Below are 16,003 nucleotides of genomic sequence, written 5' to 3'. Positions count from 1 at the left end.
CTGTATATGGGGGATGGGGGGCGGGCACACAAGGAAAAATAGAGTACCACATTTTATATATACTTAATGTTTAGGTCTCGTATTGGACAGTTTACAAGGATAGTGATAATAAGAACACATTTGTTTATAGACAAAATAAATATGCATACCTCTTTAATTTCAAACTTTAGTAGAAGATTAATGAGCTCCTCATTTGGGGCCTCTGCAACTTTTTTTCGTTCTGATCCTTTCGTACTTTTACCAGTCTGTATGTCTCCATCTTCAGCATCAAAATACTCATCATCAGACTCTAAGGAAGAAGACATTCATTTGACTTGAGAGAATGTCCATTGAGGGCTGCATAAAACACTCAAATTTAAATCTCTCAAAAATTAAATTCATTTATTAGATATAATCTTCATATTCAGAGTAAGAATATAGTTTCAATGTTTTTCTAGGTCTCACAAAGTGACTCAACCTGGCAAAAATAATAAGTATAAACAAAATCAAACTGCCCTATGTTTTTCACTGTAGTCTACTCATTCAACTTTCAATAAAATATTTACTGGGTATCATCTATCATCAGTCTGTACCAGTCACTAAGGACACCAGAGTAACAAGGACAGGCATGATCCTTGTCCTCTTGAAGCTTATATTTTATTTCAAAATTAAAAGAGATCAGTTAGGCTAGAGCTAAACAAAAGAATCGGGTAGTGATTGTTGCAAAAAAAAAAAAAAAAGAGCTTATTTAAAATCCAAAGCATTTTCATTCACAAAAATCCTTTCACTCAAATGAAGAAACTTGGGCTTTAAAAAAAGGAACTCAAAACACACTGTAGTTAGTAGCACAACTAGAACTAAAACCAGTAAATTACTATAATACTTTCAAAATTCTTTATTTTCTGAAAATGTTCTCTCTATATACTTGGTTTAATAAACATATTACTTTCTTACCTGATTCCACTCCATCTAGCAACAGTGATGTACCAAGCAGGTCTTTTGTCCTATCTGAAATAACAGGAATTGAGGATACCTAGCAAATAATATAAAAAGTTTCCTTAATATACTAATCTAGCAGGATTAAATATACAGAAATGAAATACTGAAAAAGTAATAGTACTAATTATTAAGACTACTACCTGCAATTACAAGGGCAGAACAACGTATAACTCTAGTAGATGAGTCTATTTATCATTGTGTGTCATTAGTTGCTATATATTATAATACTAGAGGCCCGATGCACGAAATCTGTGCAAGGGGCTCGGCCCTCGCAGCCCAGGCTGCCTCAGCCGGCCCTCACAGCCCTGGCTTCATCTGAAAGGTCATCCACAAGACATCCGGAAGGTTGTTCAGCTGTCTGGTTTAACTAGCATATTAGCTCTTTATTACATATGATAAACTGTATCTTTATTATAGGTTCCTAGAAAAGGTATAAGCATTAGTTGGCTCTCTCAAATTTTGTTTCAAAGTAAGTGAAAATCCAACAGTTATATTCAGTTGTAAAGATCAATTACAATCAGTCATCTAGAAATTTTAAGTAAATTTTACACCAATCATTTTATTTTGCAACAATATAAAAATTTCTATATCTAGTTTTATTTAAAACACTATAGGCCCAATGCACGAAATTTGTGCAAGGTGCTCGGCCCTCGCAGCCGCAACAGCTTGCTTTGGCCCTAGCAGCTGTGGCGGCTGCCTCGGCCCTTACAGCCCCGGCTTTGTCCAGGTCATCTGGAAGGACATCTGGAAGGTTGTTCAGTTGTCCGGTCTAATTAGCATATTACGCTTTTATTATTATAGAAGGTATTTCATAAATTTGAAAGACATTTTTCCTTTCACGTATGTATTTTTGCTCCCTTCATTGCCTAAAACTGATTTTCTACCACCACTCTAAAACAGTAGTGAAACTAGGCTACAACTGTTATTTATTCAATGTCATATGCAGTTCTGTATAGATTCAACAACATTAAACCTCAAAAGTGCACCAAATAAATGAAACTGACCCTAAAAAATATTTAAAAATAAAACTGCTCACAGAACACTAAAAAAGAACTCATCATAAATACAAAGGTAAAGAGATTTAGCATTTTATTATATCCATTCACCTGTCTCTCAGGAGACTGTACAGATGATTTCTGTGGCAAGGGTATACTGTTAATCAAACACAGCACATTTTTCATCTTCTGGTCAGAAATTCTCACATGCATCAAAGGAAGCCCTCCTGATACTTTAAATCTAAAAATGCAAGTCAACAATACGGTTTTAAGATTCAGCTTCTCTATAATAGGGTGGGGGAAAGGATTGGAGAAGAAACTACACTGTAGGGTCAAAGTTACCAATAAGACGTAAAATGTCATAACAAAATTTTAGCAAACCAAATCTAACAATATTTTAAAGAAATAATCATTACCAAATGAGGTTTATCCAATAATGCAAGGCTGGTTTAACATCTATCTGATAATGATACACACAACATGAATGAATCTCTAATTAATTATGATAAATGAAAAAAGCTAAACAAAAGAGTTGAAACCGTATGGTCCTAGCTATACAAACTTCTGGACAATTTTGACAAATCTATAGTGTCAGGAAACAGATCAATGTTGTCCAGGGAAGTTAGGAAAGGAGGAAGGAGGAAATACAAAGGGGCACAAGGACACTGGGGTATGATGGATGTGCTCATTATGACTGTGGTGATGGTTTCATAGCTTTACAAGTCAAAAACCTATTGAATTGTATACTTCAAATAGACACAGCTTACCGAATGTCAATAATTATACTGTTTTTAAGAAGGCAGCATATATATTTCATAATTATCTACTTAAATTCAAAATTTAGTTCTTACTTTTCATCTCCTTAGATATTTCTCAAGATTTTTTATAGTTTCATAATCAAAAGAAACTTTAATTTTTCAAGATTTTATTTCATCAATATTGGACCTTGGATTCAATCCATTCAAAAACAGGGATAACTAACTTATATAGAAAGTAAAGAGAGGTGACATATAAATCAAACAAATATTTTCTTAAAAATATATTACTGCTATAAAATAATCATTTTTTCTCTTCTTCAGAAATCTAGCTTTTCTTCATTAAAATCCAGACACTGATACAGATATATTTCATCTTGTTGATTTTATAATATAAAAGAAACTCATACATTACCTGGCCATTCTAATGTCTTTTTCTACCATTGCCTTGGCCAACTCAACATGAATATCCATGGGTTGCAAAATATGCAGAGTTGATGGATGATGAAATCGACACTTTTTCCAGTTTTCCTCTTAAAAAAAATTTTTTATTAATGACTTTTTAAATTCATTAAATATTTTTAAATTTATATATATTTTTAATTGATTTCAGAGAGTAAGGGAGAGAAAGAGAGAGATAGAAACATTAATGATGAGACAGAATCATTGATTGGCTGCCTCCTACACGCCCCCTACTAGGGATCGAGCCCGCAACCCGATGTGCCCCTGACCAGAATCAAACCTGGGAGCCTTCAGTCCATAGGCCGACGCTCTATACACTGAGCTAAACCAGCCAGGGCTAAGTATTTTTTAGATCACAAGATAGCTTTACACGTCAAAACCTACTGAATCTGTGAAAAAAAATTCTAACTCAGTGGTCGGCAAACTGCGGCTCGTGAGCCACATGCGGCTCTTTGGCCCCTTGAGTGTGGCTCTTCCACAAAATACCATGGCCTGGGTGAGTCTATTTTGAAGAAGTGGCGTTAGAAGAAGTTTAAGTTTTAAAAATTTGGCTCTCAAAAGAAATTTCAATCATTGTACTGTTGATATTTGGCTCTGTTGACTAATGAGTTGGCTGACCACTGCTCTAACTTATTAAAAATAGTTAATAAACATATTCAATGGATGTCTTTTAGCATGGATAAGACTATATCCATACTTCTTAGATATCTAATTTACAGCTTTTAGCATATAAGTTAAATAACCTATATTTTTAAAATAGAGATTGATAGGACTGTGATATAAAAATAATTCAAAATATTTCTTTGGAAAATGTTTATAAAACAGCTGTCATTTTAAAACCAACAGGAAAAGCTCAGAAATGTATTGCCTTAATTACAAAATTAGAGATCAGAGGGGTTGTTGCAGTTAAGAAAAAAAAATAGAAAAATAAAAGACAGAAAAAGAGGCTTCTGTGATTCCTAAGTACTATTACACTAGTTTAGCACACAATTCTAAAGCAAAAATGAGTTTTCATGACAAAAAAGTACAACAGTTATTTTTCTTGAAATAGGAAAGTCCCAAAAACAGACTTTTCAATGACTAACAGAATCCTACACATATCTTAACAGATGGCAATGACTAAAATCTTTTATCACTTATAATTCAAGCAATCATTATAAAGTACATACAACAGAAAAGGCAAATTAATGGTCTGTGTAGGTACTTCCCTTTAAGGCAGTGGTTCTCAACCTTTCTAATACTACGACCCTTTAATACAGTTCCTCATGTTGTGGTGACCCTCAACCATAAAATTATTTTCGTTGCTACTTCATAACTGTTCTCAACCCAGAGGTTGAGAACCACTGTTGTAGAGCCTAAGACCATCGGAAAAAACAGATATTTACATTACGATTCATTCACAGTAGCAAAATTACAGTTATGAAGTAGCAACAAAAATAATTTTATGGTTGGGGGCCACCACAACATGAGGAACTGTATTAAAGGGTCGCGGCATTAGAAAGGTTGAGAACCACTGCTTTAAGGGATTAACAGAATCCTAATATATAAAAACTAAGTAGAGCATTATATATTTACATTTTAATAAATCTTATTACACTAGAAGTATACATTCTACACACAAAGACTATCTTTTCCTTCAATGACCTACTACAAAGTGATATACTCTAGAATATTTGGCAAATATTTATTACTTCTAGAAACTAAAGAAGTATAGAGAACCAGCAATCTTTACTTAAGCAGTAAAAAATACAAAAGCTTTTGGAAAATAAATTAATTACTTTTAGGTTTTAAGACAATATCCATACTTCTCAGATATCTACAAAAGTAAAAGATGTAATACTACTGAAATAAAAACAAATCTAATACAGTAAAATATTTAAAAATAAAGGCAGCAAGGGAAAAACATCATTGAAACATCCCAAAAACACTGAGACAGAGGAATTGAGCCAATAGCAACTTCTATTTTGTGTTTTGGGCAGGTTCACAGTCATATTACACACACACAAAAAAATAGGTAATGACTATACATAGATTAAAATGGTGGTAAGTACCATACCCTAAGATAAATAGCCAAATTTTTCATCTTTATTTGTAACTGTGAGAAGGATTTGCAATAATGGGCTTTCTTGTTTGGTTTGTTAAGAAACCAACAGGAGCCGAAACCGGTTTGGCTCAGTGGATGGAGCGTCGGCCTGCGGACTGAAGGGTCCCAGGTACGATTCTGGTCAAGGGCATGTACCTTGGTTGCGGGCACATCCCCAGTGGGAGGTGTGCAGGAGGCAGCTGATCGATGTTTCTCTCTCATCGATGTTTCTAGCTCTCTATCCCTCTCCCTTCCTCTCTGTAAAATATCAATAAAATATATATATATAAAAAAAAAGAAACCAACAGGATATGTGTTCAAAATGATATAAGTTGATTTACATGCACACATCCTATCTAATAAAAGAGTACTATGCAAATTAACCATCACTCCACTACACCCACAAGCCACGCCCACCAGCCAATCAGGAGTGGGTATGCAAATTAACCCAACCAAGATAGCTGCGGCCATGGAGCGAGCAGGAGGCTTGGGTTTCCCCGGCAATGGAGGAAGCCAAGCTTTCCGCACAACCTGGCCAGGCCAGGCCTCCACTCAAAGCTACAAAGTTTCAATTATAGAAGATAAATAAATCCCAACAAAAATGGCGGCAGCCACGGAGCTGGAGAGAGCAGGAGGCGTGAGTTGCCCCTGGCAATGGAGGAAGCCAAGCTTCCGCAACCCTGGCCTGCCTTGGCCTCCGCTCAGGGCTACAAAGTTTCATATATAAGATAAATAAATCCCAGATACCAGGGCCTCTGCTTGGGTCGCCAGTGGGCGTGGCCGGCCTGCAAACCACCACAGGCCCTTCAACCAGGCCACCCCACGCCCCAAGGGAACCTCCACCCTGATCCGGAACACCCTTCAGGGCAAACCAGCTGGCCCCCACCCGTGCACCAGGCCTCTATCCTATCTAATAAAAGAGTAATATGCAAATTGACCATCACTCCAACACAAAAGATGGCTGCCCCCATGTGATCAAAGATGGCTGCCCCCATGTGGACACAAGATGGCCTCCACAAGCTGGCCAGCAGGGGAGGGCAGTTTGGAGGGACCAGGACTGCAAGGGAGGGCAGTTGTTGGCGATCAGGCCAGCAGGGGAGAGCAGTTGGGAGGGACCAGGACTGCAAGGGAGGGCAGTTGGGGGTGATCAAGCCTGCTGGGGAGGGCAGTTAGGGGTGACCAGGCCGGCACAGGAGGGAAGTTGGGGACGACCAGGCCTGCAGGGAAGGGCAATTCGGGGGGACCCAGGCTTGCAGGGGAGAGCAGTAGGGGGGAACCAGGCCTGCAGGGGAGGGCAGTTAGGGGTGACCAGGCCTGCAGGGGAGGGCAGTTAGGGGCAAACAGGATGGCAGGGGAGCAGTTAGGCATCAATCAGGCTGGCAGGGGAGTGGTTAGGAGGTGATCAGGCTGGCAGGCAGTAGCAGTTAGGGGCAATCAGGAAGGCAGGCAGGCAAGCAAGCAGTTGGGAGCCAGGAGTCCTGAATTGTGAGAGGGATCCCAGATTGGAGAGGGTGCAGGTTGGGCTGAGGGATACCCCCCTCCCCCGTGCACGAATTTCATGCACCGGGCCTCTAGTACACATATATTTAAAAAAGCTAGTCAATATAATTTCAAGATCCTAAAAACTGAGCAAACTATTACCTGCTCTTGCAAAGAGTAGTTGTACACTTTTTATTTCAACATCAAACTTGTCATATGCCTTATCCATTATTTCCTCCAGAGATGAATTACCAGTCTTCTGCAAACCTTGATCTTTACTGTTAAGCTAAAATGGAGGGGAAAAACTTCAATTTTTTAACAGAAAAGTACATAAATCAATATACTTCAGTTGGGTTTTCTTAAAACTAACTAAAATGAAAACATTGCCCTTAATAAATTCACATTTTGCTTAGTTTTCTGATAATTATTTGCAAATATTTTATTAGAAATGTAATATTTCAGCATATATCTCTAATATGTTTGAATAATACATTACTCAGCACATCTACACTAACTAGCTAGTAATTACATAGCTGTCTATCTCAAATAACCTGTCTATACATACAACTCTTCCTGGCTCTCAGGAGTTACTGCCACAATGAAAGAGCAGGTTTTATTCCTTCTTCTCCCCACTACATATGTAGAATAACTAGTCCATTAGAATTCAGCTCCAATCTCTACTTCCTTTTCCATCTTTTAAAGAAGGACTATATATTTTTAAATCTTCACATTTTCTCAGAGGCTTGGATTTCTACAAGCTTCAATAGCCAAACAAAACCTTAAGTTCTCTTATTCTATCAAACATATATTCATATGTGTATCGTTGCCTATTGTCAAAATAAAAAAATTAACAAATAACACTGTGAAATTAAACTCTGGAAACATAGGAGTGCTTGAAAACTACTAGTGCTTCTCTCCAAGTAGAAAAAGACAACAGTAATCCAGTCCTCAAGGTCAAGTCATCTACTATTACAATTTTAGGTTTTTCTTTGCTTCTTTAATAGCCATAAAATATATATAAAATAGTAAGCTAAGCTGGCTTGACAAAATGCTAAGAAGAAATAAGTCTAGGTTTAAGTAAATTTGAGTGGGGGAAAGCACACTATCACATAGCTAGGTACCAAGCTAAGCAAAAATGGGCAGACAGAAATGCCTGTGTACCTACCTGAAATGTACCAAAATCTAAAATGAGAAGATCTGACTTTCTATGGTAGAAGCCTGTGTGTGGAACTATGAGATAAGAAGGCTTCAGATTTATCTTTAAATCAAGGACTTTTCGAGTTTCAATAATATGTGTAAGTCCTAAAAAAAGAAAAAAATGAAAGGTCAGAGGGTCGAGTTGAAATGTGTAATCAAATTACTAACAACAAGAATATCAGTTGGAAAATATTATGAAGGATTTTCAATTTAGAAAGTAAAGTAGAATTGTCAATGGGAAACAATCAATCTTATCTTCACACAGTACAGTAAACCCAACATAGCTAGTGCTTTTTCAAGAGAATAATTCATTATTTCTTTAATTAAGTAAACAGATAAAGTAGTAAGCTTCAGTTCAGAGATAATGTTGTACGAAAGTATGTATCTTCTGTATCACAGTTTTTTTTAAGAATTGATCCAGAGGGATGTGTTCTACCTCAAACTCAGGTTCTTAAAGGTAATGGCACACAGAATCACCTGTGCCCAATATTATTCTCTTCCTCACCTAGTCTAGCTGGCATATTTGACTTTGGGTAAACCACGTACACACAATGCTACTCCACTGCAGAATATAGCCTGAATTTAAGACAAAGAAAAAAAAGCAACCTATACTATTTTCAATATAAAATTTACATTAGAATACACAAATTTTGAATGTTTAGTTGATGCTTATGCAGACAGGCAAATTCTTTACCTGTAGCTGTTCTCTCTTTAATTTCTTCCAGCTTCATCAATGTAGCTGATGTTATTTGCTCAAGATCTAATCCCTTATTTGACTGAAAGAATTCAACCACTGCATTAATGGTTTTCTGTAAAACAATTTTAAATATAAAGAAATTATACACTATACTTTCCACATTATAAATTTTTAAGTTTTGGTTTAATTCTAAATAACTGGGCTTTAAACTGAGGAGATACCTCCAAAGATAGTTTTCCCTCTAGAGTGAAAGAGAACCTAAAAAAGGGAATAGCGCAAGCAAGCTTACTGAAGAGGCAACAAATGTGTGCATATCATTAAAGTAACCTTAAATATATTTTATAGTGTCTTTAGTTTTAGCCCTAATTAGACAGAAGGTAAAACTCCACTTCTTTATATTGAAAATGAATTCCCCTACACTTTGAAGAGGAAATAAGGAATCTGTTGAGTCCTTACTTATATCCAAAACTTGAAAGTAAAAAATTAGACATTTTGCAAAACAGAGTGAGTTCTGGAGACTGGAGGTACAACAATGTGAATGTACCCACGATGTGAATCCACTTCTAAACTATAAAGTAAAAATAAGTCAGGGATCTAAACAACAGGGTGGAGCCAACCTGAAGGGACGCAATGAGGGGTGAACTATACACATCCTGTTGGCTAGCTTGAGATGAGTTAAGAGAGTCTCAATAAAAGATGAAGATATTGATACAGAACTTGATCCAGCACTTTCAACAATATCTAAATGTGAGTTTTTTTCCCATGTGAACAACATATTAAATTCTTTCAATTATTGAGGAGAAACCAAGATGACGACATAGGTAAACACCTGAACTTGCTGCCTCGCACAACTTCAAAACTACAACTAACAGACAAAACGGACATCATCCAGAACCACAGGAAGGCTGAATGAGTGGAAATTCTAAAACTAGAAGGGAAGAGAAAAGCACACTGAGATTCAGAGGAGCTGCGGAAGTAAAGGCAGAGGTACGGAGGCGCACGCGCTGAGTGGGCTGGCAAATGAATACGCGGCTGGCTTTTTCAATCTGCAGGGAGACACAAGCTCCTGACTGCTCTGAACTCCAGTTCCAGGCGAGACACTGGGGACCCAACTCATACGGGGAGAAACTGGACTGTCTGGCAGCAGGCGGAACTCGAGGGTGGCTTTCTCTCAGAGGTGCTTGCAGCGATTACCAAGGGACACTGAGACCCGGGGGCCTCTTAGGGTAGGGCTGAGGGAAGCTATTGCTGTTTGCTCCGCCCTGAGACTCCACCCCATGAGGCTTTTGCATATGAATGGCGTGGTCCTTTGAAATCTAAACTTACCTAACAAACTGAAGCTGAGTCAGAGAGACCCAGAACATTCAAAAGAAGGCCCAAGGCCCCACAGCAGCTTTCATTGCTTCACAGATGGGCCTCATCTGGGCACCTCCAAAACCCAAACAAAGAAGAGGAATCTGCAGATCTCTCCATAGCTCCTGCTGGGTGGTCTCAGGCAAAGACTAAATTAGCACCTCCTTGGGGATCCCAGAGCCAGTGTACCCAGATGTCAGAGTAGTACCATCCAGATTACAACTCCTCAGATCCATAAGGGACACACTCAGGGGGCAGACTCAGTGAGCACCAAAGCCCCACTGAAGCAAGTCTTGCCTCTTAAGAGTGTCTCCAGCACAGAAGTTCTCCCATCTTAGACATAGCTGATCCTCACAGACAATTGGCATGGAGGTCAATTTCTCCCAGTGATACCAACAATAATCAGGGCTTAATTACAACAAGACTGTGCACACAGCCCACAAAGGGGTTCACCAAGAGAGTCCACCTCAGGTAACTGGGGAGGCTGAGCCACTGGGCCCTATAGGACACCTAGCACACAAAGCTACCCTATCAACTCAGGGAAGCAGCCAAAATGCAGAGACAAAGAAACAGGTCACAAATGAAAGAAATGGAGGAAAGCAAACGACTGGATATAGAGTTCAAAACCACAGTTATAAGGTTTTTCAAGAATTTCCTAGAAAAGGCCAATAAATTTAGTGAGACCCTCAAGGATAGGAAAAGGACCAACTAGAAATTAAGCATACATGGACTGAAATAAAGAATAATATACAGAGATCCAAAAGCAGACTAGAGGATCACAAGAATCAAGTCAAAGATTGGAAATACAAAGAAGCAAAAAACACACAACTGGAAAAGAAAAAAGAATCCAAAAATATGAAGATAGTGTAAGGAGCCTCTGGGACAACTTCAAGTGTACCAACATCAGAATTATGGGGGTGCCAGAAGAAGAGAGAGAGCAAGATATTGAAAACCTATTTGAAGAAATAATGATTTGAAGAAAACTTCCACCACCTGGTGAAAGAAATAAACTTACAAGTCCAGGAAGTGCACAGCACCCCAAACAAAAGGAATCCAAAGAGGACCACACCAAGACACATCATAATTAAAATGCCAAGAGCAAAAGACAAAGAGAGAATATTAAAAGCAGCAAGAGAAAAACAGTTACCTACAAGGGAGCACCCATACGATTGTCAGCTGATTTCTCAACAGAAACTATGCAGGCCAGACGGGAGTGGCAAGAAATATTCAAAGTGATAAAGAGCAAGAACCTACAACCAAGATTTCTCTACTCAGCAAAGCTATCATTCAGAATTGAAGGTCAAATAAAGAGCTTCACAGATAAGAAAAAGCTAAAGGAGTTCATCACCACCAAACCAGTATTATATGAAATGCTGAAAGGTATTCTTTAAGAAGAGGAAAAAGAAGAAAAAGGTAAAGAGAAAAATTATGAACAACAAATACATATCTATCAACAAGTAAATCTAAAAATCAAGGGAATAAAAAATCTGAAGAACAGAATAAACTGGTGAATATAATAGAATCAGGGGCATAGAAAGGGAGTGGACTGACAATTCTCGGGGGGGAAGGGGTGTGGGGGGTGCGGGAAGAGACTGGACAAAAATTGTACACCTATGGATGGGACAGTGGGGGGGGGGGGAAGGGCAGAGGGTGGGGTGGGAACCGGGTGGAGGGGATCTATGGGGGGAAAAAAAGAGGAACAATTGTAATAATCTCACCAATGAAGATTTATTTTTAAAAAAAATTCTTTCAATAATTTCTAAAGCTCTTTAAGTTGGTTCCAAACATTGAGGGGAAAGAAGAATAAGCAAAGATAAACTGGAGTAGTAAGCATGTAACGACTGGGAGTACAATGAACACAGCCTTTATAAATAGTGGATTCAATTTTTTTTTAATTGACATAAGCATAAATACACCTTATGGTAGAAAAAAAATCTATAGCACATAAAAAAATTCAAAATTAACTGAAAAACATGTACTGCTTTTAGAATAAGAAAATAGTGCTAAGTAAATAAATGTTAAATATGAAAGAGAGAAAATAAGAAAACCATATTTCAAACATGTAAGATAGAAGATTCACTTTCTCTTTGTACTTACAGCATCATAGATGACCTCCACAGGCTGAGACTGAACAACGAGAGTCTGGTCAGCAGTACTATTCTCTGGATTGGTTTCAAATTCAATTTTAAGCAAAGATGATGCAGTATCACCAATTGAAGCCACAAGGGATGGTACAGTATCCTGCTGTTTCAGACCTGTTATATACCAGTGTTCTAATTTTGCTTCCACCCTACAATCCAATGAAGAAAAAAGAAGTGATAGAAACACAATTATTTGTAATATAATGGTTTAAAACACAAATTTCCCTTTAAAACAACTCCACTGAGAGCCATGACCCTGAGCCATTACTCAGAGTTGAAATCCAAACTTCTCAACCTAGCATTCAATAACCCTCACAGCCTACGGTAGGCTTTTTTCTTTCTTTATTTTCCTTGTCATCCACGTTAAAACACACACACACACACACACACACACACAGAAGAAGTTTCCATAATTGCAGCATGAATACAAGCTATTCTCACTACTCATGAGACTCATATCCCTACTTTATGCCACCCTGAACACTCTCCTACCGCATCCCTGCTTCTAGTCCTTTCCATTCAACTAGTTTAAGTCCCAATTCTCCTAGGCCAGTGGTCGGCAAACTCATTAGTCAACAGAGCCAAATATCAACAGTACAACAATTGAAATTTCTTTTGAGAGCCAAATTTTTTAAACTTACAACTTCTTCTAACACCACTTCTTCAAAATAGACTCGCCCAGGCCGTGGTATTTTGTGGAAGAGCCACACTCAAGGGGCCAAAGAGCCGCATGTGGCTCACAAGCCACAGTTTGCCAACCACTGTCCTAGGCTAAGTTTCTCTTCTACAACTGAACTTGTATAGCATTAACAATAAGGTATTAATTTTATAGTACCTTCTCACTTATGAACTCTCTAATATGCTAAACAGATCTTAAAGTAACTTTTTAAATATCCTCTCTTATCAACTACAGCATAAAGTTCTTGAAAATAGAAATTTATTGTTCCTATAGCCTTCATAGTATCACATCTACAAATAGTATCCAATAAATATTTATAAAGGAAAGAGGAGTAGAACAAATGATGAGTTTGTCATATAAGTTCGTAACAAAACAAACTGAAATATAAAATGACTATCGTGACACAAACACACCCACAAAATAAAATCAGAGAAGGATGACTATTAATCAGTTTTTAATGGCAAATAACACTACATCTTTGGGGCCTAAAGTCATACAAAATAAAAATAAAATAAAAATTCAAATAAATTTTTTAAAACTTACTTAAGTGCTTGTGCTCCTGGTCGCTGAGATACTTTGGTCCCCAGGCCAATTATCTGAATTTTTAGTATTTCTGGAATATTTTTGTTTTCTCTTATTGTAATAGACGTGCTTACTAATTTCAGTGTCATTATATAAGCAACATACTAAACAAAAGAATGAATATTGTTAGTTAAAGATTAAGTAATTATTACTTTACTTAGTAATTTACCCATTTAAGTTTGCTGAGTTATAGTGATATATAAAACATTATGGTAGGTTTCTGTATCAATACACTCACTATAAAAAATATGTATACATTGGAAAATTCAATACAAATCATTTGCTCAAATAGGACACTTACAAAATTCAAAACTAATTTCTCTTAAAGGTAATAAAAATAGAACGATAAAACATTTTGTGGCATAAGAATTTAATTCAGCAGCTTTCACTAAAGCAAACTAATTCAGATTAATCCTTGGGCTCAAAAACTAGACAAAATATAAAGAACATTTGTTTGATGCCTTTGGAGAATTAATCACACACTGAAAAAAAAATCCTGATCCAAAAATTGATAAGTCAGGATTAGAGGTAGGACAGAGAACCAGGGAGATGATTCTCATCAAACCACACAGGATGATATCAAGAGAAGAAGCAAAGGACAAAGTATTTACAAAATAGTCAGAAAACAATTAACAAAATGGCAATAGTAAGTACTTACCTATTAATAATTACTTTAAATGTATATGGATTAAATTATCTAATCAAAACAGAAAGTCAGAATAAATTTAAAAAAATAAGATCCAACAATATGCTATCTATAAGAGACTCATTTTAGCTTTAAGACCACACATAGAGTAAGAGTGAAAGGATGAAAAATATATTTCAAACGAACAGTAACAAAACAAAACAAAAATAGGGGTAGCTATACTTATATCAGAAAAAAATAGACTTTAAGTTAAAAATGGTCCAAAGAGATAAAGTTGTTATGTAATGATAAAGGGGTCTACCCATCAGGAAAATATAACAATTGTAAATATTTATGCATCCATAATCATATATATATATATATATATATATATATATATATATACACACACACACACACATATATATACACACACACACACACACATACACACTAACAGAACTAAACCATACACAAGAATAAACTCAGAATGGATTAAAGGCTTAATGTAAGACTCAAAACCATAAAAATCCTGGATGAAAATAGAAGCATAGACATTAAAATCTCAGACATTTCTCGTAGTAATATTTTTTCTGATATATCTCCTTGGTTCAGGGAAACAAAAGAAAAATAAACTAATATAAATTCATCAAACTAAAAAAGTTTTGCACAACAAAGGAAACCATCAACAAAATGAAAAGGCAGTTCACTGAATGGGAGAACATATTCACCAACGATACATCTGATAAGGGGTTAATATCCAAAATTTATAAAAAACTTATAAAACTCAACACCAATAAAACAAACACTACAATTTAAATATGGGCAAAGACCTGAACAGACACTTCTCCAAAGAGGACAAACAAATGGCCAATAGGCATATGCAAAGATGCTCAAAGTCACTAATCATCAAATTAAAACCACAATGAGATATCACCTACCACCAGTCAGAATGACTATTATTTATAAACCAACAAACAAGAAGGGTTGGTGAGGATATGGAGAAAAGGGAACCCTTGTGCACTATTGGGAATACAGATTGATGCAGCCACTGTGGAAAACAGTATGGAGCTTCCTCAAAAAATTAAAAATGGAATTGCCTTATAATGCAGCAAATCCATTTCTGGGAATATAGCCAAAGAAACCCAAAACACTGATTCGAGAGAATATATGCACCCCTATATTCATTGCAGCTTTATTTATAATAGCCAAGATTTGGAAACAGCTCAAATCAGTAAATGAATGGATAAAAAAGCTGTGGTATATTTACACAATGGAATATATAAAAAAGAACGAAATCTTATCTTTTGCGACAACATGGATGAACCTAGAGACTATTATGCTAAATGAAATAAGCCAGTCAGAGAAAGAAAAATACTATATGATTTCACTTATATGTGAAATCTAATGAACAAAATAAGCTAACAAACAAAATAGAAGCAGACTCATATATACAGAGAAGGGCACATACCTAAGTTGCAGGTTCAAACTCCCCGCCCGCAACCTGGTTGGGGCATGTGTAGAAGGCAACCAATCGCGCGCGCTCGCTCTCGCTCTCTCTCTCTCTCTCTCTCTCTCTCCTACCTCCATTCCACTCTCTCTAAAAATCAATGGGAAAAATATCCTCAGGGGAGGATTAAAAAAAATTAAGAAGAAAACTCATAGAGAAAAGATAGTATCTTTAATAAATGGTTCTAGAAAAACTGGATATTAATCTGGACCTCTATCTTATACCACTCACAAAAATTAATTTGATAATACTGTAAAATGAAACAAAAAACCTCTTAGACCACCTAAATAATTACCTGCTTGGGTAAAGTTAGGTTATGGGTGCTCTCACTATAACCAATAGCTGTGAAGAACTTATCTTTTTCCTCTGGAGTCATAAGGTCATCAATAGCTACGAAGAAAAGACAATATTTTAAAATCGATTGCTTCAGCTTTACATGTACAATAAAAAAAAATCAAATCAAACTA

General features: G+C 36.6%; 1 protein-coding gene across 4 annotated transcripts in view; it reads right to left on the bottom strand.

Annotated features, from left to right (window-relative positions):
• The window catches only part of VPS13C (vacuolar protein sorting 13 homolog C), a 202,931-nt gene that overhangs the window by 121,499 nt on the left and 65,429 nt on the right, over window positions 1-16,003 (bottom strand). For all 4 annotated transcript variants that reach the window (XM_080660478.1, XM_080660479.1, XM_080660480.1 and 1 more), the window contains 10 exons: window positions 15,832-15,926; window positions 13,363-13,505; window positions 12,097-12,289; window positions 8,644-8,758; window positions 7,918-8,054; window positions 6,915-7,038; window positions 3,144-3,261; window positions 2,085-2,214; window positions 934-1,012; window positions 150-289 (listed from right to left, as the gene is read on the bottom strand). In XM_080660478.1, coding sequence (XP_080516604.1) covers window positions 150-289; window positions 934-1,012; window positions 2,085-2,214; window positions 3,144-3,261; window positions 6,915-7,038; window positions 7,918-8,054; window positions 8,644-8,758; window positions 12,097-12,289; window positions 13,363-13,505; window positions 15,832-15,926 — 1,274 coding nt within the window. The remainder of the gene's footprint in view (window positions 1-149; window positions 290-933; window positions 1,013-2,084; window positions 2,215-3,143; window positions 3,262-6,914; window positions 7,039-7,917; window positions 8,055-8,643; window positions 8,759-12,096; window positions 12,290-13,362; window positions 13,506-15,831; window positions 15,927-16,003) is intronic.

The sequence above is a fragment of the Plecotus auritus genome, assembly GCF_963455305.1.
Source record: "Plecotus auritus genome assembly, chromosome: 1".
Lineage (NCBI taxonomy): Eukaryota > Metazoa > Chordata > Mammalia > Chiroptera > Vespertilionidae > Plecotus > Plecotus auritus.
Note: the sequence above shows the minus strand (reverse complement) of the source record. Positions and strands in the feature narration are given on the sequence as shown.